Here is a 27,762-nt window from a genome sequence, read left to right on the forward strand (position 1 = left end):
GTGCTTACCTTCTCATACAGTCCAGGGCGCGGGTGAAATAGTCCTTGTGCAGATCATGCTCGTCTCTCAGGATGGAGCACTGCTCTAGCGTCACAGACATGGATGTCCTGTCTTTGGCACTTTTACAGCAGGTGAAGCGAATCCCGTTCATTTTTCGACAAATCTACAATACCAAAGGGCACCGGTTACCTTGCAATACTAGGAAGCCTGCTTCTCTCTTCTCCTTCAATCAAAAACTCGTCTGGTCCCTCCGCCGCTTCGGCGAAGAGGAAAATGGAGCTGAAGCAGGGAAAGCCGCTTTCAAGTCATGAGTTATCGGGATGAATCTCAGTCATGGGAACCTCAGCAGCCACTGTAATGCACAATGCCCTGTAGGGCATTCACAGAATGATGGTACAGGTTTCTGATACATGGAGACATAATGTTATTATACAGATGTGCAATGACACTCAATCATTTTGATTCTCTTGTGTTTGGTGAGTGGGCTCATCCGTGCCGATGCCTTAATACAGCAAGCAGTCTTAAGGTGAGACTTTTCTGCATGAAAATTAAAATAACTTTGTTCTACAAAGGGTGCAGAACAGATTTCATTCTCTTAACTTTACCTTTGGTACCCACAAATCAATTAAACCCGGAAGGCTCAGGCTGACAGTGTAATGCAGTAGTGAGCGTACTGGGAGCCTGGCATAGGCCCCTGTCCTCCTCCAGACACTAAGGGGTCTTGAATAACAAGTCACATAGCCTGCTTGTACCGAAAGCTTGTGGCAGGAGTCCTGTAGCAATGGTAAATACCTTGAAGTGTGATTTGCACACCAATGGCGCTTAATAGGTACACAATTTGTTGCTGTTATTACACCAAAAGTCAAGATTTTTGTCATTACACCATGCAATTATAGGGTGCTGGGTCCATCTCAGTGCCTGCATTTAGAGAGTAGTTTGAGATTTTGTGTGAATGAGAAGTATTATTTGCGAGTAAATCGACAGAATTACAGTATTATAGCATTTGTAAAAAAGATTGCAATCTGAGTATTCAAAAGGCTAAAAGGCAATGAACTTGTGTTGTGGATAAAAATGTAAGCTTCTTCTGAAAATCTGCTTTCTTTTATAAAACATTCCTTACTTCTGCTTTTGGGAATAGAAAACAACTCACTCAGAACGCAGATAAAATTTCAAAGCATTTCTCCAGACACACACCCTACGTTATACTTGTAAACTGAAGGGAGGCCAAAAATCCACTGATTTCAAACCTTCTCAGATGCCTCTCTGACAGTTCTCTCACAGCGACTCATGGAATAAAATGTGTCTCACTATCCATTTCTTCAGTGCAGTGGTTCTCAGCCAGGTCCTTGAGGACCACTCGGCCGGTCTGGTTTTCAGGAGACCGCATGCTATGGAGGCAGTGCGTGCAAATCCAGCCAATGCATATTTTGTTGTTAACAGGATGGAAAGAATAGTGAAGAATTCAGAATCCAGCAGGTTGCAGGACCTGAGGCAACATGACTTTACTAAAAGGAGAGCATGTTAAACAAATCTGATCAATTTCTTTGATTTGGTAACTAGAAAATTAGATCAAGGGCACTCGCTGGATGCTGTTTACTTGGATTTCAGCTAAGCTTTTGCTACTATTTCACATAGGAGACTCTAAACTAAGCGGCCTGGGGCTGGGTCCTGTGATGGTGGACTGGATTAGAACTGATTGAGTAAAGATAATGGAGGGCAGTGGTAAATGGAATTAATTCAGAAGAAAGAAAGGTAATTAGTGGCGTGCCTCAGGGATCTGATCTGAGGCCGCTTCTGTTCAATATCTCTGTGAGCGATATGGTGAAGGTACTGGAAGGAAAAGTTTGCCTTTTCGCAGATCACATTAAGACCTGCAACAGAGTAGACACCCCTGAGGTAACAGAATGAGTAATGATCTAAGGCAGCTTGAGGACAGAGTGAGTGCTTGGAAGTTACGATTCAATGCAAAAAAATGCAGTCACACATTTTGGGAGGGGGGGGGGGGGGAGAGGCAGAAATGCAAGGGGGTCAAACACAGTGGAGGTGCAAAACTGGTGTTCACGGTCCCAAATGCGGAGCTCAGGATAATTGTGTTTGATGATTTAAAGGTCAAGAAACTGATAAGGCAATGGCCAGAGCCAGAGGGATGATAGAGTGCATAGGGAGAGTAATATATAACAGAATAAAGAAGATAATGCCACTGTACTGCTCATTGATAACGCCTCAACTAGAAAAGTATGTCCAGTTCAGAAGGCCATTCCCCCAGAAGAACAGAGACAGGTTGGAGCTCCTGAATTTGTGCAGGTTTTGCATCAAAAGCCATATGACATGAGAGTTAAGAAACTAAATATGCATGCCTTAGAGGCAAGAAGAGCCAGGAGGAATTTAATTAAGACATTTAAGTATCTTAAAGCTATAAATCAGGCACAGGAAGCAAACATTTTTTTCAGAAACAGAATGCTCTAGAATAGGAGGTCACAGAACGAGGTTCTATGAGAGTTATATAGTAACACAGTAATAGACAGCAGAAAAAGACCAACTCAACCCACCCTGTCTTCCTAGCTGTGATTTCTCCACTTTGGGTAAACGAGCATATAGATTTCTATACACTACCCAACACCAGCTTCTCACCTCTCATGTCTTTTACCTGAACTCTCAACTCCTATCCAGTGCCGGTACGAGATGTTCAGCCGCCTTCGGCAACGATGTCAAGATTTAAACTGACCTGCTCCTTAACCCACCCACACCCCGCCCCCTTCATCTAAACTTCTCCCCTCCTCATCTCTACTGCCCCCCTTTCAACTCCTTCCTTTTTCTTAACCCTCAGTTTACATTTGCAAACCTGAACAATTCTATTTCTCCATATCATAGTACTTTATCATTTCTGATTTTACTTCAAATAACTACTGTGTAAATATGTTAAACAAATTATACTCTTTATTTACTATTTATGTTATACTATTTAATTTCTAAACAATTAACCAAAGTTACTGTTTATGCGTTCTATGTAAAAGGATGTGCCTCCTTCCATCTGTTATCTGTAAACTGGTACGATGTGCAAACGGTACGATGTGCAAATCGGTTTATAAAAATGTTTTAAAAAAATTAAAATAAAATAAATAAATAAATAAATAAGATGAGGTTATATTCCTTTATATTCTCCCCCTCTCCCGAGTCACAGTGCCCGCATTGCCAGAGCTCCCTTACCTCGTCAACCGATGCATCTCACGCGCGAGTCCCACAATTTCAAACCTGCTGCCCGACTTCTTCACGTCAAAAAGAATACCGCCCTCACGTCCAATGACAGTACCCTACCCACTTCCGGCACCCTAGGCGACCGCCTAGTCCACCTAATGCCTCGCATTGGACCTGCCCCTATCCTTCCACTGCCCTCTGTATCAGTCCCACGCATGCCCAGAATCTCTTAAAGTACCAGCCTGCACCATCTTCACTAGTAGTCCATTTCAGACCTTGTCATCTTCCTCTATGATTCTTACAAGACCAACACTAAATTCAACACTCCAATCCTCTTCCATATCTTATTAGTAAGTCTTCTAATAATCCACACAGCTCTGTCATCAGAATAACACATTAGAGTGTGTTTGATTGGTGGGGATGGGTGGTGGTCAGATTTTTTTGAGAGGACTTTTGCATTTTTACAATTTTTTTTTTAAAGGATTTCTATGTACTAATTTAAACCAAACTATCTTGGGTTCCATGCATTTTTGTTGACTATTTTACTAATTTGATTGAGTTTGCTTTTATTGTGCAAGCCACCTTGAAATGGCTTTTGACCTTGAAAGGCAGAAGATAATTTTTTAATTAAATTTATAAAAGAGGAACGAGGAGGCTGGAGGTTTTGGACAACAGCCTCACTAATTTTGGTGGCTTTAATCCTGCATGCTGTATTAAATATCAATCTCATAAGAAACAAATAGGAAGATGACAAGATCTAAAATGACCTACTAGTGGAATTGCCATAGTTTAGCAGTGTAACAAATTTTGGATATGCTGGAGTACAGTGGTAGGAAAAGGGTTAGAGGTCAGGGAGAGGACATGGGGGGAGGTATGGGGAGGAAGTAGTGTTGATCTGGGTATGGGAATTGATTTGCTCTCATACAGAAAGTGGTAGAAAACCAGAGAAGAACCTCAGCTGTGCAGATCAGATGTGTGAATTGTTTTCATTTGCTGTCAATTACTGCATTACTATATTACTCTGCCAGGCTGGAAGCCCCTGCAGTATAAACCACTGTAGGAATGGTATCTGAATGCTGATTTATCTTATATTTGTGGACTCTTGGACTGAGGCAGGATTGGCTCTTCCTACAGGGAAGAGCCCTGCAGGTTTCCCCCATCAGAACCTTCACCTTTACCAGCCCACATTCCCCTCGGGTTGAGGCTTTGGGTGCTGGGGCTGGCAGGACTTAGACGGGATCTCTGCTGATAGCAGGAGCGAAGGTCCATGGTAAAGTGGGTCATAGGCAGGTGGCAGTCAGACATACCCGGGGTCCAAACAGCAGTCAGAGGCAGGCAGCAGGCAGTCATATCTGAGGTCCAGGCAATGGTCAGAGGCTGGCAGTGGTTAGTTGAATCCAAGGTCCAGGTTGAGGTCAAACCAGGTATCTGTCCAAGGGAGGAGAAGAGGGATGGATAGGCAGGAAAGGCAAGTGAAGACAGAATGGAGCAGAAAGAGAAAAAGACAGAAGACAAATTGATGAAAGCTGGACAAGGACTGAAGACAAGGCTGGAACGAAGACTGGAACGGTGGGAAGAAACACGTACTACTAAGAAGTAGCTGGACCTGTTGCTTCCGGGTTGCAGAGCCAGGCAGCCCTCTGCTGGTTCCTGGGGGTAGCCCTCTGGTCACTCCAATGCCCTTTCAGACTGATGAACAGGAACAGCAAATGCGTGAGCCTTTGTGCTGCAACGCAACCTCAAGGCAAGACACAAGGCCCACGCCAATGGCAGGTGAGTGCATCCTCACATGGACCAGACATAGTCCATGAGTCTGTACAAAGCTGACGGCTTGACAAAGAAAAGCTGAAACAGAGAACTAGCAAGGGCTTGAGGCAAGACTGATGGCTTGTAACAAGGCTGATAGCTTGCACAATGCACAGCTGAACTGGAGCAGAACTGAAGACAGGAACCAGGTGGAGCCGAAAACAGGAACCAGTCTGAACCAAAGCCCGGACCCAGGCCAAACTGAAGAATGTAGCAGCAGAGTCCAACAGAAGGTCCAGGGACCAGCAGACAGAAGGTAAGCGAGATCCGAAACAATCTGAGGACAAGGCGGGCAGCGAGGGAGGAGAATCCAGTAACCGGTTCAGGGACAAGGCAGGCACGGTCAGAGGTCAAGGCAGGTGGTGAGCAGGCAGAATCCAAAACTAGGCACACAGCAAGCAAGGCAAGGACCAGGAACAGGCTAAGGAACCTGTTGCAGAGGAAAAGAATCCAGGTTCAGGCAGGCTAAATAGTCTGAAGTGTGTGAATGCCCAGCTCTCCCTCTAATGTGCGCAGAATCATGTGTGCCGATGCGCACGTACGCCTGTGCTTCCCTCCGCCGGGTCTTAGACGCGTAACATGCCAGGGCGTCCACTGGCAATTCCCTGCTGCACAGTGAGCATCCAAAGCCGGGGATTCTGGGAAGGCAGCTGGATTCTAACATTGGGGGAGCTGCCCTTCTATAGGGCTGTGGCTGATGATGTCATTTTTAGGGGCTGCGGGGACTTCCTGCTACGGTCCCTTTAAAACCCAACAAGTGGTGGGCGAGCGTGCCTAGAGGAAGGCTTGGCACACAGTGTCAGCAGCATCCTATGGGGGTGGGGTGCTGCGGTGGTGAAGAGCAACATCTCGCTGTGTGGCTGACTGGCAGCGTTCATCATGTGGAAGAGAGGCAAGACCTGGCCGGACGGGGGGAGATGAGTGCAGTGGTTAGTGTAGGAGCTCGCGGACCGCCGAACACAACAGTTCATTACTAGATAAAGCACTAACAGAAACATTCCCTGACTTATGTTGCACTGCACACACAAACAAGGAACTTCAATCAAGGCTGCAAAGACTCACAGATAAGAAAAGCTGAAACCCAGTCCAATGTTTCCAGTCCAGATCGGTTGCCACAGTAATTCTTCTTCATGAACAAACAAATCAATACTGAGAACAATTTCTACTTACAGGAGTAATGTGGCCCCCCTCTTGGTCTGGACTATGAATACCACCCCTATGTTTGGTGTGGGAAGTACCACATGAGAAATTATATTTACTAATACGATTTATCTTCAGGTTCGTAGCCTGCGTGGGGGATGAGAAAGGGTCCCGGTGACCCCGATACCACAATTCCATGTCCTTCCCAAATAAGCTCTCACCTGTGGTACCACAGATAAAATCATCACAGTTTAATAAAACAGTAATTAACCCTTTTACTAGTATTGTGTAAGCAGATAGTAAATCCAACCAGAACATTAAATGGGAAAAAGTACAGTAGTGAAGTATAATATAAATTTGCAGTTTTATTATTTTATATCAAGCACTGCAGAAATACCAGGGCAACCAGCTGACTCATAATGATAGTAAAAAGCAAGAAAGAAACACTGATAGAGAACAGTTGGGGGGAAAAGCAGTGAAGTACACGGCTTTCAAACATTGTCTTTACCCCTGAGTAATCAAACAAGAGGGGGGTGGGGCGGGGGAACAGATCCATCCCAGTGTCCCCAGTTTGTAAAGGGTGCACCCTGTCCCAAACACAAAACTGTGTGGGAAGAAAAGCAAGAGAGAAAAGGAAGAAATCCCTCTAGCTGGAGGAGCTGGCCAGATGACAAACCAAACAGAGGAGCACTTCAGGGTGCATCCACAATATCAGGATAATAGGAGATATATATTGTGAATATTGAACAGAGACATTTTTGGGTACACGATTGAGAAGACTGACGAAGACAGGTTTTCTAGTCTTTCCTGCCCGGCTTGCTGATGCCCGTTTTTTTTTTTTTTTTTATTATAACTCGTATTGGGAATTTAAGGTGTTTTTTAAAAAAAAAAAATGTCCTGGGGCTCTTTTTTGGGGTTATGTTATAGTAACTTGTTACACTAACACAGAGCTTCAAGACTTTCACATCACATAACACAGGGAGGAGAGCTCACGGGTCTTCCTCCGGGATCCCACGCCGTCACTTGACCTCCCAGCTGTCTAAATGCTGGGAAACACCTTTTGAATAGGCTGAGGGCCCAAATATGGATCCTCTGGGGGCAGGGCCATGCACCAGGCTAGCAGCCATCTGAGCCTACCTCTCAGCTCAAGCCATTCTGTAATTCGGCATGCAAGGCGCCCGATATAAGGCCTGCCCAGAGCACCTTTTGCCCTGATAAACTATGATCTCCTGACTGGCTGGGAGGCGCTCACGGACTGGGTTGAAATTCACTGCTTCAGAGCATCTTTAAAGCCTTCCCATAGATTACCATTTGCAGTTAGCAATCAGAAGGTTGGACTTGAGGGACCTCTTGCCTTCTTTCAATGTAACCAATTATATAACATATTTAAAATACCTTCAGTTCTGACTGCATAATCTATAATTTTGTGCAAATTAAAAAAACATCAATGTTTTCTACCTACTTAAAATTTGCAATAAGAATAAAATGTTGTGCATCGTTTAGAATAAGGCCCATATGTGTACTGTTCACATAAAGAGTGGTCTAGATTAATTCAGTAGTTGAACTACATAGGCATATGTGGATCCTTTTACATTGCGCAGACATAAAACTTGTACAATATTTATTATGGACATAAATAAGAAGGCTACTTTTGTTGACTCTCTCATACCAGCGCACTCCCTTGGCAACATTTATCGATTCCATTGTTGTCAGTGCAGAGAGACTTTCTGTGTCTGCTATTCTTACCGGCTTAGCACTTTTGCAAGAAATGATTAATTTCATTATACATTTTTTATATCCTCAAAGCTATATAATAGCAGATGTTTAGTTTCCAGTTGGCCTTGGATTAAAAAAAAGCAAAATACTAAAGAGTTTGAGAAATCAAAGGTTCTGGACATCGGTAATCCCCATGAGCAAGCAAGTGGCACGGTCCGGGGCCGGTGGGAGCATCAGGCAGACTTAGGAGGTCGCCAGAGGTGGGAGGGCGGCGTAGTCAGAGGACAGGGAGGAGGGAGGAGGCACGGGGAGGAACAGAGATGGGGGAGGTTTGTGGTGTGCGATTTGCGGCGCTCGGGTTCAGAGATTGAGAGAGATAGAGAGAAATCCCGTCATGTGATGAGCGCCTGGGGCGGCAGCAGACCCTTCCACCAGCACTGGCATAGTCACATCTTGGCATTTTCATGTCATGCGCCGTTTTGTAGCCTCACTGGGAGGAGCAGTCCATAAAAATGAAAAATAAAATGAACTGATACCATAATACCAGAACCAGGCACACCACTAATGTCAATCCCTTCCTTCAACCTTGAAATTTTATAGTTTCCATCTTAGGCTGCCTTCCCCGGCTTGACGAATATAGAAATCAGGGTCAACAAATAAGTTGCAGGAGAGACCTTTTTATTTGACTAACTCAGTATATCTGTGATGAGCCTTCGTGAGCTCTCGCTACGTCAGCAGGCCAGTGAAGAAGCAGCTCAGTTACTTTGCCTTTAAGCAGTAGAGAATCAGACAGCCATGAGGTTAGGCCAGACCAAAAAATGAAATTTCATTTCCATAGTTGAACACTAATTGTGTGAGACAGTACCAGCTAAGGAGAGTTTTAATTTTGCTTTCTTGCTGTATGTGTGTTGTGTAATGTGTCACAGGGTTTTTCAAGCTGTGGATCGGGTCCCTAAGGTTGGTCACATGAGGCTTGCAAGTGTGCCCTAAGCAGCTGCACTGTAGGGTACAGCAAGGAAAATCAAGCATTAAGGAAAAAGGCACCCACTTCCTTTTTCATGGGACATAGTGCGGTGCCCTACCCAGTGCCCGCGCGACCCTCTGAACATTAGTAATACAAGAAACGGGCTGGGAAAGGATCCTTCTTCACAGAAAAGGCACTGCGTGCATGGCACAGCCAGGCAAGAGGTAAGCACAAGAGACCTTAAACTGAGGGAAAGGCTGGTAGAGTGACACAAGGCACGACATGCAGGGCCCCCAAAACTGACACGCACCAGACTCGCTCGCCCTGAAATCAACGGATTAGCGGGGTGAGGTGGGGTTAAAGTGTGTGTCAGAATTTTCTGACGCATGATAGTGCCCAAAATAATGATTTAGGCACCTTTGGTAGAGACTGATGCCAATGCTAAGGTAAGATGAAGGAAACAACAAGAGATCCATGTAGTTGATTGTGCTTATGTGCACTCGTGTCCCATAAATCAGGCTGTAAGGTCTTGCGGCTTCTTTCCCGCTATCTATTTATTAAAAACAATTTCTAATCTACCCTATTTAGTTATTATTATCCTACCACCCTCCCATCTTTCCACCGCAAGTCCTGCTTCTTCCCTCCTCTGCACCAAGCCCCAGCTTTTTTATGTTAATGTGCGCAGCGCCATGGCTCCTCCCTTCCACACCTCCACCTTTGTGTCCTCTCTTCTCGCTTTACTGGTTCTGCCTTCTCTCATCTTTGCTTCCTCTTCTCCTCCTCCCTTCCTTGCTCTCTCCCTCCCCCTCCTCCTCCTCATTTGCTTTCTCTTCTCCTCCTCCTCTCCTTGCTCTCTCCCTCCCCCCTCCTCCTGTTTGCTTCCTCTTCTCCTCCTCCCCTCCTTGCTCTCCCCCTCCCCTCCCCTCGTTTGCTTTCTCTTCTCCTCCTCCCTTCCTTGCTCTCCCCTCCCCCTCCTCTGCTTTCTCTTCTCCTCCTCCCTTCCTTGTTCTCCCCTCCCCTCCTTTGCTTTCTCTTCTCCTCCTCCCTTCCTTGTTCTCCCCTCCCCCTCCTTTCCTTTCTCTTCTCCTCCTCTCTTCCTTGCTCTCCCCCTCTCCCCTCCACCTTGTTTGCTTTCCCTTCTCCTCCTCCCCTCCTTGCTCTTTCCCTCCCCCCTCCTCCTCCTCGTTTGCTTTCTCTTCTCCTCCTCCCTTCCTTGTTCTCTCCCTCCCCCTCCTCGTTTGCTTTCTCTTCTCCTCCTCCCCTCCTTGCTCTCTCCCTCCCCCTCCTCCTCCTCGTTTGCTTTCTCTTCTCCTCCTCCCTTCCTTGTTCTCCCCTCCCCCTCCTTTGCTTTCTCTTCTCCTCCTCTCTTCCTTGCTCTCCCCCTCCCCCCTCCTCCTCGTTTGCTTTCCCTTCTCCTCCTCCCCTCCTTGCTCTCTCCCTCCTCCTCGTTTGCTTTCTCTTGTTCTCCTTCCCTCTCCTGCTATTAGGTACAGAATGACCCCGGCGCCAGAGTGCGGGATAATTCTCTCAAGAGTTGCTGTGCCCATGTTCTCCCAGACTCCATTGGCCCACACGGCAGGAGGAGGTGGGAGCGGCAGCCCGTGAGGGAAGGGCTTCCTACCACCTCTGCAGCCCCACATGCAACAGCAAGGCACCTGCCAGCTTTGAATTTGCAGCCACATCTGGAGGACTGGCAATCGGAGATGCAATTCCCTGGAGTGCAATCTGCAGCACTGCAACAGGAAGGGACAACAGGCAAATCGGATGGGCCTTGCTGTCACCTTTCTCTGGAATCATATTCTATGCTTCTGGGCATTAGGAGTGTGCAGGGGAAAAATGTTTGTTTGGTCATTTCATTTGTTTTATTTTGTTTTAATGTGTGGTGAAACAAAAACCCAAAATGAAACAAATATTCTTCTTGTCGCTGTCATTTCATTTTGAAAGCGACATGAAACAACAAATGACATTGATTTTTTTTTTTTTGTATTGTTTCAAAACAAAAGCACATCCAGTAAGTGAAAGTGTTTTAAGATGCAGCTCGTGGAGAAAACGTACAACAACATTGGGATCTTAGCCACGTCAACACCTAGCCCGGCTTCCCCGAGATCATTTCAATCAATGATCACCTAAAAAATGTTCATTAACAGCCAGCCTTCAGATTTAAGAATAACATTGCCGCTAACTGTCCGCCAAGGCTGTGCTGTACGGCAATAGGAATAGTTACAGGATTGTGATGCTTCATTAAAAGTGTGGGTTGAAAGCTAAGACAAACTGCTGTTCTGAAAGATTTCCTTTGGTGGTGGATTGTGCCATTCTGTCACAGCTCTTCACTACGGCTGGAAGGAACAGAAGTCAGCAAGCCTATGGGAGTAGTGCTTGGAGCCATGATTTGGCTGAGATTGTCCCGAAAAGTTCCTAAACACATAAGTGGATGGAGAGAGAGAGATGCACCTGCAACAATTCCCTAAACAAGGTGGACCACAAGCAGCGCCTGGAAGGGGTTAAATCAAAGTCACTTACGGTAGCCGCTAGCCACATAATTTCTACGTTCTTTCTCTTCTTGGCCTGGATGTTTTGGTGAAGGTTTTCTAGCAATTCTTTCAAGTCATTCTGTTCTTGAAAATGTGGTAGGCCTGAGAGGAAGAAACAGACACAGCCAGGAATGTCAATTCTAATAGTATGACTTTCTTAGTAGGGCTCTGGAGGAAAAAAGACCCCAACAACCCAGTTACTATTGACGAATGCTACCACCAGTAACCAAACAGCTCTACTGTTTAAGGAACCTCATGGCTTTTTCCATAAGTTCTATTCCAACGGCAAAATAATTTTCAAACGCAACCTTCCAGAGCCTGAACATGAAACCTAATAAAACTCAACTGGAATGATGCATTGCAATACTAAAATTCTCGCAGCTTTTAATTACTGTTTATTACTGTGACTCACCAGCATGCCCTCTTCATTGGGACCAACATTTAAAGCCTGACACTGCAGACACAAACTCTGACTACCAAGCAGACATCGTTCAGAGAAATCCGCTAGTGTTCACAAAAAAAGAGATTTTGCTCCACTATTCTACTTTGCTTACTTTGGCTGAGATTCATAGATACTTGCTTGTCTTTGCTGTTATTGTATTAAGCCAATCAATTTTGGTTCTACCAACAGTACAAATGTATTTGCACTGTTTCTGACATTATACAGTTAGAAATTGCTTTTATATAATTTCATCCACATTCAGCTTTTAAAAAGGAGAACATTTGCTTGCCCTGAAATTGGTATTTGTTTATTGCTTCCCATTTGTCCTCGATGTATACTATAGTGGTGTCCAAGAATCTACTTTCTCTGTCATGCAAAGCATTTTGGGTCACAGTTTTTATAAAAGGCATCATGTGAAGCTAAACTCATTTTCTTTATGGAAAAAAACTGATTACTAGTCTTACTTTCTAGCACAGGTAGTATACACAGCACTCTACACAAATATAATATAGTTAAGCCAACATAGACGTAACATGAATGATTTGCATAAGTCATACAGGCACAGTAGGCAAGAAAGGTCCTTGCCTGGCTTCATTAAAAAATCTTAAAATTCCAATTCATTGCTTCATTTCTTGTTGTCTCAGGCATCCATGTAGATTGCAAGCCCTTTTGGGAAGGATTGTACCTGAATATTTCTCATTATTATATAGTGCTTCATATATCCAGGAGCATTATAAAAATAAGTACTATTATTATTATGCACATACCCATGCACATGATATAACAATATGAAGGCCACTCAACTAACTTGATTTCAGTGTGTATGTGTTAAGAGATACATGAGTTCTGCCCCTTTAATAGCACAGTTTGCCCTTAACTTTAATGGCCATAGTAGTTTCTATAGACCTGGTGTGCAATTTTGTCAGCGATCTCAACAGACCCTGCCCCTGCTTGTGAAGTCAGAAGTGTACTGCAGTGCTCACCAATGGGAGGGGTTTTGATTCTGGATAAACGTCCTGCCCCCATGCAATGCAGGAGGAGTTAGAGGTCTAGGAGTTGGAGTCTGTGTAACCACCTCTGCACTGAATGGTGCCAGTGGGCCTAATCCTTCCCCAGGGAAGGTTCCAGGAGCAGGGGCGTGAAGCTGCTCCTGCTGAAGGAAGATGGCTGGAGTCTCGGGACAGGCATGGCTGGGCCTCGCACAGAGGTAAAAGTGTGTGCAAACCCAAAGAAGTTGTGGGAGGCGAGGGGAAGGAGGAAGCCTCACTCGGTCCTGAAGAATTTCATTGGAGAAGTGGTTACAAAGAGGGCTGGCTTTCAGAGGGTGATCTTGGACAGAGATGACTACCCACCAGAGAAGAGATCCTGTGAAGTTTCTGTCTCACATACAAGTGTGGGAGAAAAGGATGAGGCCTATCCTACTGAACAGGGACCGGGGAAAGACCCAGGGAAGGAAGGGTCCTTGCCCCAGCAAGCAGATCTGTTTGAGAGAGTGGATTTTGTTGAAAGAGACCGAGTTTGTTTTTATATTATTTGAGACTGGTTTATCATGTGCTGCACTATTTATTTATTTTATTAGAATGTATTTTAAACATTTATTAGCTGCACTATCCTAGGTCCTTAAGCAGCGTACATTAAAAACATTCATAAAAATACAAATTGTTCAAAGTTACAGATGACATAATTAGATACAGAATAGATTATACAAGATAAAGGAAAGTCTGCTTCAATAACTTTTGAGCATGTATGCTCACTATAGCTAGAGTCAGGTTTGAGTATCATTTATACTTCATATACCTGCCTGTTCAGATAAATTAGTCTAATGTACCAGCATTTTTTTGGGACTTTGTGCTGCCCATCTTCAGAGTCAGTGAAATAACTTTTATTTCTGGTCAACAAACTTTGGAGTCACTGGAGAAATTACTTACCTGATAATTTCGTTTTCCTTAGTGTAGACAGATGGACTCAGGACCAATGGGTATTGTGCTCTCCTGATAGTACATGGGAGACTGAGTCAGATTTCAAAGCTGACGTCACCCTACATATACCCGTGCAGCAATCTTAGCTCTTCAGTATTGTCTTCGAAAAGCCAGTGTGGATATATGTTGCTTAATACTTGATTACACTTTATTAACTTTGAACTGCTTCAACCGATTATATATATATATATAATTTATTTTTTTTTGGAAACTGGAGACCACCAGTGCACTCAAACAGTAAAGGCTGACACCAGACAACTGCGGGTGTCTTGAACTAGGGCTTACCTGTATTCGCTTAGTCTCGAGATTTGTTATCCGAGGTTCTCGATTTCCAGAACAGCCGTTGGCGGGATGCTGAGTCCATCTGTCTACACTAAGGAAAACAAAATTATCAGATAAGTCATTTCTCCATTTCCTAGAAAGTAGCCAGATGGACTCAGGACCAATGGGATGTACAAAAGCTACTCCCGCACAGGGTGGGAGGCTGCCTGTGGCCCACTTAGTGCTGCCCTTGCGAAGGCTGTATCGTCCCTGGCCTGAACATCCAGGTGGTAGAACCTGGAGAAGGTGTGTAGGGAGGACCACGTCGCCGCCCGACAGATCTCGGCTGGCGACAGCAGCTTGGTTTCAGCCCAGGAGACTGCCTGGGCCCTTGCAGAATGTGCCTTGACCTGCCTGCATCTCAGCCTGGGGATACCCCTGACAAAGGGAAAGAAGAGAATTTAATTTCATATTTCAAATTATGTCTTTCTGCTCAAAAAAGGACCAGGGCAGTATACCATAACTCTCATGCTGAAACTTTGCAGATAATCTCTTCTTTAAATGCAACCTCCTGTATATTAGATTCTTGATCTACTGCCCTACTGAATTGCTGTCGAGATGATATTGTGGTGGCCATTGTGACAATAGTCAATCTGTCAGTAACTTCCGGTCATTAACTATCAATACTGAAGAGAGCTTATAAGAAAATAACATAAGAACTAAAGACTTTCCATACTGGGTCAGACCAAGGGTCCATCAAGCCCCGTATCCTGATTCCAACAGTGGCCAATCCAAGTCGCAAGTACCCAAACATTAAATAAATCAAAAGCTACAATTGCTTAATTAATTAAAAGCAGTTTATGGAATTTTTCCTCTAGGAACTTATCCAAACTTTTTTTAAACCCAGTTACACTAACTGCTGTAACTACATCCTCTGGCAATGAATTCCAGAGCTTAACTTTGCACTGAGTGAAAAAGAATTGACTTCAATTTGTTTTAAATGAGTTACTTGCTAACTTCATGGAGTGCCCCTGATCCTTCTATTATTTGAGAGAGTAAATAACTGATTTACATTAATGTGTTCAAGTCTTTTCATGATTTTATAGACCTCTATCATATCCCCCCTCAGTTGTTTCTTCTCCAAACTGAACAGCCCTAACTTCTTTAGCCTTTCCTCATAAGACAACTGTTCCATGCCCCTTATCATTTTGGTCACCTTTGTCTGCACATTCTCCAGTACAGCTATATCTTTTTTGAGATGCGGCAACCAGAATTGCACACAGTATTCAAGATGCAGTCTCATCATGGAGCGAAAGATAGGTATTATGACATCCATCGTTTTATTTGCTATTCACTTCTTAATAATTCCTAACATACTGTTTGCTTTTTTGATCGCCACATCACACTGAGCCGCCAATTTCAATGTATTATCCACTATGACGCCTAAATCTCTTTCCTGGATGGTAACGCTTAAGACACAACCTTAGATTATGTAACTACAGCAGGGGTTATTTTTCCCTATATGCATCACTTTGCACTTGGCCATGTTAAATTTCATCTGCCGTTAAGAAGCCCAATCTTCCAGTCTTGCAAGGTCCTCTTCCAATTCATCACAATCCGCTTGAGATTTAACTACTCTGTATAATTTTGTGACATCCGTAAATTTGATCACCTCACTCATTGTACCCCTTTCCAGATCATTTATAAATATATTAAAAAGCACTGGTCCACGTACAGATCCCTGAGGCATTCCACTGTTTACCTTTTTCCACTGCAAAAACAGACCATTTAATCCTACTCTCTGTTTCCTGTCTTTTAACCAGCTTGCAATCCACAAAAGGACACGGCCTACTATCCCAAGACTTTTTAGTTTTCTTAGAAGCTTCTGATGTGGGACTTTGTCGAATGCCTTATGAAAATCCAAATATACCACATCTACCAGTTCACATTTGTCCACATGTTATTCACCCCTTCAAAAAAAATGTAGGAGATTTGTGAGGCAAGACTTCCCTTAGGTAAATCCATGCTGGCTGTGTCCCATCAAACCAAGTGTATCTAAATGTTTTGTGATTTTATTCTTTATAACACTTTCCAGGATTTTTCACAGCACTGAAGTCAGGTTCACCGGTCTACAGTTTCCCGCATCATCTCTGAATCCTTTTTAAAATATCGGGGTTACATTGGCCATCTTCCAATTTTTAGGTACAATGGGAGATTTTAATGATAAGTTACAAATAAATTGAAATAGGTCCGAAATTTCATTTTTTAGTTCTTTCAGAACCCTGGGGTGTATACCATCCGGGCCAGGTGATTTACTACTCTTCAGTTTGTCGATCAGGCCTACCACATCTTCCAGGTTCACCGTGATTTGGTTCAGTTCATCAGTCAGGCCTATTCTAAAGATGTCATCCTTTGACTCGACTTAATTTTCCACCTTTCGTCCTATCGCTTCTCTTCCTTTCATTATTAAGGTTATTGAGTCAGCTATCCTGCTATTTCTATTCTTTGATGAACATTCCATTCTAGACCAAAATCAATTTGGGTCCCAGAAATTTCATGGTACCAAGATATTATTCATCTCTACCTTTGACACTGTCTTTCATGGTTTTGATTCTAGATTATGTTACATGCTTATTCTGTTATATATTACATCTTCCTTTGACACTATAGACCACAATATTCTTTCTCATCTGAAACAAATTGGGATAGTTTCTAGATAGTTTTTTTCTTATCTCTCCAATCATTCACAACAAATTAAAATTGGTTCTTCTTTCTCCTTTAATAATGTTTGGTGTAAAACGCTAAAATTCACACCCTCTGTCAGCTTCTTGCTCAGCTTGGTTTATCATACAAACTATACATTGACAATATAGTTTTTTTTCTCATTAAATTCGTCCAGGCCTTCTATTATTCAGTTTGTGTCTCTGTGTCTTAGATCCTGGCTTCAGTTCCATAAATTGATATTAAATATTTAAAAATTCAAGGCCATCATCCTTGATCAGCTTTTCTCTTACTCCACTCCTTTTTTTCCTTTCAGTTTGATAGCAATACGATTCTGCTGTCCCAGAAAGTTAGGACCTGGGTGTCATTCTTTATCACAGATTATCGAAGACTCTACAAGTTAAAACAGTTGTGCAAAGCTCATTTTTTTAGATTGAAATTATTACAGCCATCCATAATTCCTTCTGCATCCAACCTACTTCTGTACAGTGCTACAGGCCTCAATTCTCCAAGGTACTGATTATTGAAATACTCTCTATTCCAGTCTATCACCTATTATAATTAATGCGCCCATTACAATTAATAAAAAATTCAGCAGTCACACTACTGACTGGTGCTCATTCTAGGGAACATATCACGCCCTCACTTAAAGCCCTGCACTGGCTACCAGTACGCTTGTGAATTAAATAAAAACGAATAATAATAATACATAACCTTCTAAATAACCTTTTTCCCCTTGAATAAGTTCAACACTAAGCATTCACAACCCACTCGTCTCTCCACTCCTCTTCACAGTTCCAGCTTTACATTCCGTCCCCAAAGACCGCAAGGCTATCTAAGACATGTGAATGCTCCTTTTCTATCACTGGCCCCATTTTCCTGAATCTTTTACCATTTAACATACACCTGACAAGAAACACCAAAACTGTTAAAAAGTTCCTAAAAACCTATTTGTTGAATGCGGCATAAGTGGCATCTGAAATAGTCAGTTCCTTTCTACTAGATGTATTAGAAACAACTTTGAGACACATGTATTTTGCATGATTTGTTTTATTTATTTATTTATTTATTTATGTTGATGCTCTGTTTTTACTGAACTTTGTATGTTTTTACAGTACCCTGCCCCCAACTTATTTGGAGGGAGCAGATAAGTATGTTTAAATAAATAAACAATATATATTTAGTTCTCCTGGAATACTGCCTTTCAACATCAAACCAAAGTGGTTCACACCAAATAAAAACAAAATTACAATAAATACAATTCTGACCTGTGAATGACAGGCTTTATAGCGAAAAAAGAAAAACCATGACAACTCACACCTCATCTCTGGGAAGGGGGAAGAAGACTGGTCCTTTCCCCAGAGAGCTTACTGAGCACTACTGACCCTCAGCCCCAGTAACCAAAAAGTATACACCCTTGAGAGGAAGGGTCAGCTGCACTCTCTTTACCTCTCATTTCTTCTTGCAAAGTTTTGCCTTTGCTATGGCCAAGCAGAAAGACAATACACGTTCTCCCTAGGCAGGGACAAGGCCAAACGTTCATCTTCCCCATCCTTATGAAAAGGGGGGTCTCTGAGGATGCCTACAGGGGGAGAGGGGAATGCAAAGCTTCTTAGCAAGTACTGCCATCACCAACCTGCTTCCCAGCACTGAACAGCTGCAAGCCTCCAAGATATCAAGGCGGTGCTCGGCATCGCCTGTAAATCTGCCTGCAATTTCACAAGGCCCACCTCTGATGTCAGCGACAAGGGTCAGCCAGTGAGAGTAGTCTCTCTCTCTCTTTCCATCAGCATCTGATGAATGAAGACTTGTTCATTGTGGGCCAAGGACCTTGCCAGGCAGCATTCGGGCGGAGGAAGAGGAGGCGAGCGAGAGCACTTCTGGGTTGCCGACAACAGTGAGTGCACTTGAAGGGCTCAAGCCCAGCTGCAGCAGAGAGGCAGTGGACAGTCCTGCCTATAGGAAGCTTATTGCTTCTGCTTCTTGGGAACCGAACTCTTCTGCTCAGCGCAGGCTTTGTTGGGGCAGCCACTCCAGGGTGCAAGCTGCAGGGAGTGACTGGGCCAGGACGGCCCTGCAACACAAGGGCAGCGTGGTTCGAGGTTGACCGCTGGAGAGGTGGCAATCGCGAGCGGGGCATTCGGGTTCTTGTGTCAGCCGGAACAGTACAAAAAGATACGACTCAAATTCTCTCTTGGAAGAAAACTTTGGACGTGATAGATTATTTATTTATTTTTATATATATTTATAAAATGATTTTATCTTTTGGAAAAAGGTTAAGGCATAGCTCTTCCCTTGGTAAGGGTGGAATGGACAAGTATGAGGAAGGCAGAGGGCCGAGGATTAGAGGGCTGGTCTGGTATGGGAGATTATGGATCAGAGGGAGAGGGTATGTTAATTTTGTCTCATTTGAGTCTGTGGTTATTACTAGACATCTACGTGGGTGTTTTGTCTCTGTGCGCTGTACTGCTGTATTATGCTACCTAGAGGGCGGGTAAAGTAGTGGATGTGCTTCTTTCCTGGGCCAACGAAGGTACCAGACACAATTATTTTTTTTAACTACCCCAGCCAAGGTACCTTATTTCTTCCAATTTTTTTTTTTTTTTTTTTGTAATCCCGCACAAAAAAATGTTTTTTTGCAGACGTTACCATTTTAGTTGATTGCCTGGGTCACAAGGTACAATACTGTGAGACAATGCTGAAAAACAGCTGGATCTTATAAAAGAAATCTGCAGGTGGCTCCATGGCTTAAAGGTTATAGAGTAACAAATGTAAAAGGCTAAATCCATTACCAAATTAATTAAGCACAAAACAACTGCGTGGAATTACTATGCACTCTGTATCTATGTCACGGGCTCCTGGAGCTACATGGCTGCAAAGCTATTGCAGTGAGGGACTACGGGAGAGGAGTAAAGCATTCATCTTGTCATATTAAACAGAAACAAGTAGGAAAAATTGCACCCCTTCAGGGGCTACTCAAGCAAGCCGTTAAAGTAATGAGCATTGTGGCTGCTGCTATTCACGGCTAAACAATTCCTTTATCCTACTTGGCAAGCACGAGGCCGATGAAAATGAAATATTCCTGTTTCTGAAATAAATAAAAAAAAAGAGAGAGAGAGAGAGAACAACATTGTTGCGGAGCTTGCAGATGCTGAGGATTGCGTTATTGAAGACGACAGGTCGCCTGCTATGTAATTAAGCCTGAGAGCATCAATCCCGGCATTATTTCAATTTGGCCAGAAGTGAAAAAACAAACAAAATCATCAAGATCTTTGTTTTTCTTTGGATTTTTTTTAAAGCCATGTCTGGGGGAAAAATAGGCATTTAAGGCTTTTGCAATCAGCTGCTAATTAGCAACTGGTTCTATTAGGAATCTCCAAGTAAACTGAGGCCGCTGATGTGCTGACCATCAGCAGTAACCGAGCATGGCAGTAACACGGTAACATTGTAGGCGATGGCAGTAAAAGACCAACGGGCTCGCCCGGCCTGCTCAGCTAATTCCTGCCTACACTGCAGAAATATAACCCCAGCGGCCAGCCACAGAAGCTTGAGGCGGCGTGCTGGGTATCGCTCCTTTTCCAGCCCGTTTTTGTTTTCTTCCTTTTAGGTACTCTACTCTCCTGGGGAGACGAGCATACAGGATCCCTTACTTAATCCAACACACGGCCTCCCCCCCCCCCCCCCCCCGCTGTGTCTTACATCCAAGCTTGGATTATATCGATGTGATAGGGCATAAAGAATTGGTGGAGGGGTGACACTATGGGGTAGATTTTAAAAGACGCGCATGTGGTTCCCAGCATGTGCACATGGATGCGCCGATTTTATAACATGCACGTGCGCAAAGAGGGTGAATTTTTGTAAATTATTTGCAGTGACGCAATCGGGCTTTCCCCAGTTCCCTCCCAGTCCGCTCCAATTAAAGGAACGGACTGGGAGGGAATTTCCCTACTCCTTAGCTAAACTTCCTCCCTCTTCCCCTCTCCTCCCCACCCCCTAAACCTTTCCTATCTATCCTTTTTTTTTTTTGCTTTTGAACTTACTTCAGGGCTGGAGCTGAAGTCAGTTGCGTGCGCCAGCAGTCATCGGGAAAGTGTACAATGGTGCTGTCCCGGCCTGCCCCCCCAGACCCCACCCTCTGGCCCACCCCTTTGGAGAGGCCCGGCACTTGTGCGTGTACCGAGGTATACGCGTGTGACTGGGCCCGTTTTAAAATGTGCGCAGCATGCGCAAGGCCCGGTCACGCATGTAAACCCCTCATTTTACGAGCGCAAGCCTTTTAAAATCCGGGCTTAAATGTAAAAGATGGCATAGAGTCAAGCATGATAAAAATCCTGCAGGAAACAAAATGCAGTGTGGAATCCTTATGGATAGAAATTCCATGGGTGATGAGAAAGAGTATAGCAGTGGGTGTATTCTATCAGCCACCTGGCCAAAATGAAGAAACAGACTGTGAAATGCTAGCTGAAATTTAAAAAGCAAATAAATTTGGCAATATAATAATAATGGGAGAATTCAATTACCTGGGAATTGATTAGGTCAATGTCTAATTGGGACAAGCTAGAGAGGTTAAGTTTCTATATGCCATAAATGACTGCTTCATGTCCTAGAACCGAAGAAAGGAGCAGCTACTTTAGATCTAGTCCTCATTGAAATGCATGACCTAGTATGAGGAGTTACTGTGGCAGGGCCGCTAAGCAATAGCAATCATAATGCAATTAAACCTGACAATCTCTGGAGGGAGGATATTAAGTAAAACTACTACAGTAGCTTATAACTTTAAAAAGAGATACTATGACAGGATGAGAAAATTGGTTAGAAAAACCTAAAAGAAGCGGTTGCAAGGGCTAAAACTTTGCATGAGGCATGGACATTGTTTAAAAATATCATTTTAGAAGTCCAGATAAAATGTGTTCCTTACATTAAAAAAGGTTGAAGGAAGACAAAACGACTGCCAGCATAGTTTAACGGTGAGGTAAAGGAAGCATTTAAAGCTAAAAGGGCATCATTCAAAAAATGGAAAGCACACCCAAATGAAGAAAACAGGCAAGAGCATAAACACTGGCACATTAGATATAAAACCATAGTTAGACAGCTCGAGAAATTTTGAGAAAAAGCTTGCCAGTGAGGCAAAACCTAAAAATAAAAACTTTTTAAATATATTAAAGCAAAAAGCGTTTGAAGGAGTTAGTTGAGTCACTAGATCAGTGGTTTTCAACCTTTTTTCGGCTGGGACACACCTGACAGATGGTTCTCACATGTGTGACACACTGAACATGTGACCATCACGGGGCTAAATATAAACATGCACTCTGCATCCACAGGATCCCCCTTGACCCCCAGCAATGAATGCAGAGCAGAACTAGGACATTACTCTGTATAACTCGCCATACAAAAAAGATATTCTGGTTCTGATGACATCTCAGTAAAAGCAAAACAAACTCCCTTTACTACCACGCACAATAGCCTTCCTTATGAAAAGACAGTAATTTACCACTAATGCATATCCTATTGAGAAAACACAACAAATAAGATTGATACAAATGCATACATGCTAGTAAAATACCTCACCTCGGTCACACACCCAGAACTGACCTTCACCAAATACAGAAAAACCACAAATTATAAATATGGAGACAGAAACTGGAATGGAAACCCAAAAAGCCAATCTGCATGCAGTGCAATCCTAGAAAAATGGAAAGAGAAATATACCACCTAACATAGTCCCAGGATCTGCAATAATGCACACAAACTAACCCGCACAAAGTTACACCTGTATTATGGAACACACTCAAACAATAAGTACCCAATCTATGAAAAGGCAACACTATAACTATTAAACCAGGCCCTAAACACTAATATACTTCCTATTAGGAAAACAGAATAAGCCAAGCTGCTATAGATCCCCCACACAGTAATAATTGTAAAGCTATACTAAAAATGTTACAAAACAACTGCTAAACAGAATAACATCCAACAATTAAAAACTCATAAAAATTATTAAAACATGTCCAAATTATCAATAAAATATTTCAAAACAGAGGACATTGCATAATACCCAATAATTAAAATGGCAGTCAATCAAGAAAATTAAACTTAAAATACCACCTTTACTTACCCTCTCCAGCAGCTCTCCTACTCCTTTCCCTTCCAGGCCAATAGCACTCACCAGAAGCAGCAAGGGCTGCTGAAGCTCTGTCCTCACAGTCCTCTTCCTTAGTGCCCACAACCAATCACTCACACACACACACACATACACCCAAAACCAGTCTTGGTCTCTCTCACACACACATCTGTCATTTTTCTGACCAGTCTCTCACACACACACTAGTCATCTTCCTGACCAGTCTCTCTCTCTCTCACACAGAAACACATCACCTCCCTGAGCAGTTTCTCTTTCAATCACACACATGCTCTCTTATATACAAGCTCTCAATCACACCCAAATGCTCTTGCACCTATTCACACCCACACACCCAAGCTCTCACCCAGGCACCCATTCACACCCACACACACAAGCTCTCAACCAGGCACCTAATCACACCAGCTCTCACCCAGGCACCCAGAGGCTGAAACAACATAAAGAGGCTGAAACAACATCCACACATACTCAAGCTCTCACCCATTCACACCCACAGACACAAGCTCTCACCCAGGCACCCATTCACACCCACGGACACAAGCTCTCACCCAAGCACCCATTCACACTCACACACACAAGTTCTCACCCAGGCACCCATTCACCCCCACACACACAAACGCTCGCTGCCAAACCTCTTCTTCCTTCGCTGCAGGGATGGGCTCCAGTTCCACCACAGCTTTACTCCGGCGGGCCTTCTTTTTTGCTGCCATGGGGATGGGTTCCTGTGACGGCCTTGCTTGGTTGGGGTCGGGTTTCATCTTCGCTGCCACGGGGATGAGCTCCTGTGACAGCCTTGTTTCGTCGGGGTCAGGTTTCCTCTTCGCCACCACGAGGCTCAGCTCCCATGGCGGCCTTGCTTCATCAGGGTTCGACACTGCCATTCTTCTCACCCCACTCCCGGGCTATGTGATGCCCCTTCTTCCTGCCTCACCAGCCACTCAGAGGCTTCCTCCCTTCTTCCTACTCCGATTGGCCTGCGCGGGGGCAGGAAGAATGAAGGAGGCTTCCCATTGATCAGTGGGGGCAGGAAGAAAGGAGGCGTCCCATTGGCCAGTGGGGCTGGAAAAAGGGAGAAGTGAAGTACAACCGGGGCAGTGGGACACCGGGAGCTGCGACACACCTGCCGGTGCTTGGTGACACACTGGTGTGTCGTGACACACCGGTTGAGAATCGCTGTACTAGATAATTGAGGGGCAAAAGAATTGCTTAGGAAGGACAAGGAAATAACAGAAAAACTGAATGAATTCTTTGCCTCATTCTTTACAGAGGAGGATGTTGGGCGCATATCCACACCTGAAACATTCTTTAATTGTGGAGATTCTGAGCAACTAAAACAAATATTTGTGACAACAGAGGATGTAAAGGTCATATTAACAAACTAAAGAGTAATAAATCAATGGGACTGGATGGCATCGACCCCAGAGTTCTAAAAGAACTAAAACATGAAATCACTAACTTGTTACTAGTAATCATTTAGCAATCATTTAAAACAACCATGATTCTTGAAGACTGGAAGGTGGTCAATATGGCACCAATTTTTAAAAAGGACTCTACGGATGATCCAGGAAACTGTAGACTGATGAGTTTGATTTCATGCTGGGCAAAATGATAGAAACCATTCCTAAAACAAAATCACTGGCCAGATAGATAAATATGGTTTAACAGAGAAGAGTCAACATTGTTTTAGCAAAAGGAAATCTTGTCTTACTGATCGTTTAGATTTTTTTGAAAGTGTAAATAAACATGTAGATAAAGGTGAGCTAGTTGATATAGTGTATTTGGATTTTCAGAAAGCATTTGACAAAGTCTTTCATGATTGCTTGATTTATATTCTGTTTTTTCAAATACTTCAAAGCAAATTACATTCAGGTATGGCTATTTTTGTGCACGATAAAATGAGGCTCTCTCTCAGACACACCTATACAGCCCTGGTGGCCCAATAAAAACAGCTTTTCTTACCTGCCCTGTCTTTATAAAGCTATGTTAGGGGAAAGTGTACTAGTAATGGGTTACTGGCTGCTTCAGGCTGCTCAACAGCGACAACAGCAAAAACTACTACAACAGGCAAGGGAGGTTCAAATGTCTCTTATGGAAGTACCCACACTGGAGCCAGAGCTGCAAGCCCCGCTGGTGGAGCACTCTGGCCTATGGCAGGGCTTGTCTCACAGGAGGGCATGCAGGCAGTACAGGAAGCACATCTTTTATCCACGAACTACATTGCTGTGGGTGCCAGAGAAACATGTGGTTATGAGGTATCATCTGAGCTCTCAGCCTATCATGCTATATCAAGAACTCAGAGGGGATCTGGATCCAGTCACAGAAAGGTCCCTTGCTATACCAGGCCTCACCGAACTATTGTGCATCCTGCATTTTATGGCATCTAGCTCCTTCCAAACAACAGTTGGGGTCATCTGGAAATGTCACAAATGTCTTTTTCCCGCTGTCGGGCCAGGTCATAGCAACCGTACGTAGCCGCATTAATCGTTACATAAGATTCTCTCAAGAAAGGCAGTACTTGCTGGTCTTGAAGACAGGCTTTTGTGCTATTACCAACTTTCCAAATGTTGTGGGAGCTATTGACTGGACTCACGTAGCCATCATCCCACTCCGTTGCAGGGAGAAGATCTACTGCAACAGAAAGCTCTTCCACTCCATCAATGCACAAGTGGTCTGTGATGCTCAACTGCACATCTTCAACATGGTCGCCAGGTACTCAGGAGCTATGCATGATTCTTATATACTTAGGCAATCTGGCTTGTTTGAAAATTTTGAAGACGGCCTCTATGGTGATGGCTGACTCATAGATAATAGCGATGCTTCTTTCTAAAGTCCCTCTCTGGCTATGTGTTTACAGCCAAGGGCCCCAGGGGGCTGTCGGGGATGTGACTGCATCAGTTACATGACAAGTGACTTGCACAGTTAGGAGCCATCATGCCAGGGCCCAGCTTTCTCTCTCCATGTTGTAGAGGCTTACTAATGTTATGTGTCCCTATAAAGCACTTTCTACTAAGGTCAACATGTGACCAAGCTCTACAAACTTTCAACTAGTCAGCTTAAAACAAGTAGCAGGTCAAATCCTCTCTCTTGGAGCTTTTGAAAAGTCACTTATCTACCCAAATCTTTTTGGGCACACAATGCAGGGACTCCAAGGTCAGGCGTGCCCCGTTAGTGCTCTGTTGGCCCTCGGCTAATGGTGCCCATATCAGCCTCCTGTCTGCGGCACTTTGGCTCTGACAGCCAGGATATCAGCCACAGTTTATCTTCACCATCATGGGGTAGATGGGTTCAAAGGAAGCTGTTGGAGTAGCCTTTTGAGACAATCCTATTCAGTGTGTCATGTCTGACAAACGTATATCTCTGGAGGATATACTGCAGAACAGCTAGGGATATGAACAATCATATCATGAGGATGATGTCTTTTTGCAATGACATATGTGTCAGCTGTGATATATAGCTTCAGTGTTACAAGACGAGGTACAATGAGGCCTTATGTTCTACCCGCTGTGTCATAGAATGCACCTTCGAGAGTTCTCAAAAGTAGATTTCGCTGTTTGGACAAAATGGGGGCAGCTTTAATATATGCCCCACCCAGAGTCACTGAGAGAGTGCTGCTCTGCTGTGAATTCCATAATCTGGCTCTATGGTATGGCATCCCAGTAGATGTCATTCCAGATCTACCTAAGGATCTCCTAGAAGCCAGGGAGACCAAATGGACCTGCAGCCAGCTTTTGCAAAGAATCATACAACACTACTTTGCCTGTTAGTTTGTCATCTTTGCCATGGAAGAGAGCCCAGCAGAGTGGTTCTAGCTCGTCTCATCTCTGATTTCTTTACCTCACAGGTCTTCTGTCTGGGCCAGTGTGTAACAGAAACCACTTAGGCCGAGATAGGGAACATCATGATAATAGAGCAATAGGTGCAGTAGATAGTAGTAGACAAAGTAGGCACAAAATAAATCTAACACCAAAGAGATGTGGCTGCCCTAATGTATTCAGATTGTCAGTCCAAAAGAGTCACATCTCTCCATAGCGTTTGTGTACATAGCTTGCACTTTTTTGCTTGCCTCAGCTATGCCTTTGACCTAGTCCTAGCCATCACATGTTGGCGAGATAGTTGCATAGGTATGATGGAATGCCAGCAGGGCCTAGGTCATGGAGCCAAGGGTTCTATAAGTCTTAGAAATCACAAGTAGCTCAACTGTTTAAAGGCACAGCCTGAAGCTACAAGTTGACAGTTATAATCATCAATCACAGACGCAACATGTTACATTCAGATTCCCTAGCTGACATCCATGTGCATCTGAATATATCCATATGTACATTGGATGCATAGTGTGACATGGGCCTGCAAAGATACAGGTGTCAGCACTGCCTCAGCTAGCATATCTTATAGGGGTTGCAAATGACCATGCACAACTAGGCTCTGCTAAATAATCGGGCCCATACAGTAAAGTCCGCGGGAGAGCGGGCAAATGCCAGCTCTCCTGTGCGCGTGATTCAGTATGCAAAATAGGACCGGTGGCAAAAACAGGTCCCTAGTGCCTCCTTTTGGACCGGAGCAGCAGCTGTCAGCGGGTTTGATAGCCGACGCTCAATTTTGCCGGCGTCGGTTCTCGAGCCCACTGACAGCCACAGGTTCGGAATCCGAATGCCGGCAAAATTGAGCGTCTGATTTTCGACTCGCGAGCCGCGGGCCAACTTCAATTTTTATTTTATTTTTTTTACTTTTGGTAACTTTCGGGACCTCCGACTTAATATCGCCATGATATTAAGTCGGAGGTCCCTTTTCTGTGCACTTTCCCAGTGCCCGAAGAAATTAGCGCCTACCTTTGGGTAGGTGCTAATTTCTGAAAGAAAAATGTGGCTGCA

At 43.9% G+C, this 27,762-nt stretch overlaps 1 protein-coding gene across 5 annotated transcripts in view; it reads right to left on the reverse strand.

Moving 5' to 3' along the window:
* The window catches only part of INPP4B (inositol polyphosphate-4-phosphatase type II B), a 1,386,300-nt gene that overhangs the window by 57,363 nt on the left and 1,301,175 nt on the right, over positions 1 to 27,762 (reverse strand). For all 5 annotated transcript variants that reach the window (XM_029598221.1, XM_029598061.1, XM_029598140.1 and 2 more), the window contains 2 exons: positions 11,342 to 11,454; positions 9 to 163 (listed from right to left, as the gene is read on the reverse strand). In XM_029598221.1, coding sequence (XP_029454081.1) covers positions 9 to 163; positions 11,342 to 11,454 — 268 coding nt within the window. The remainder of the gene's footprint in view (positions 1 to 8; positions 164 to 11,341; positions 11,455 to 27,762) is intronic.

Source organism: Rhinatrema bivittatum, chromosome 1 (assembly GCF_901001135.1).
Source record: "Rhinatrema bivittatum chromosome 1, aRhiBiv1.1, whole genome shotgun sequence".
Lineage (NCBI taxonomy): Eukaryota > Metazoa > Chordata > Amphibia > Gymnophiona > Rhinatrematidae > Rhinatrema > Rhinatrema bivittatum.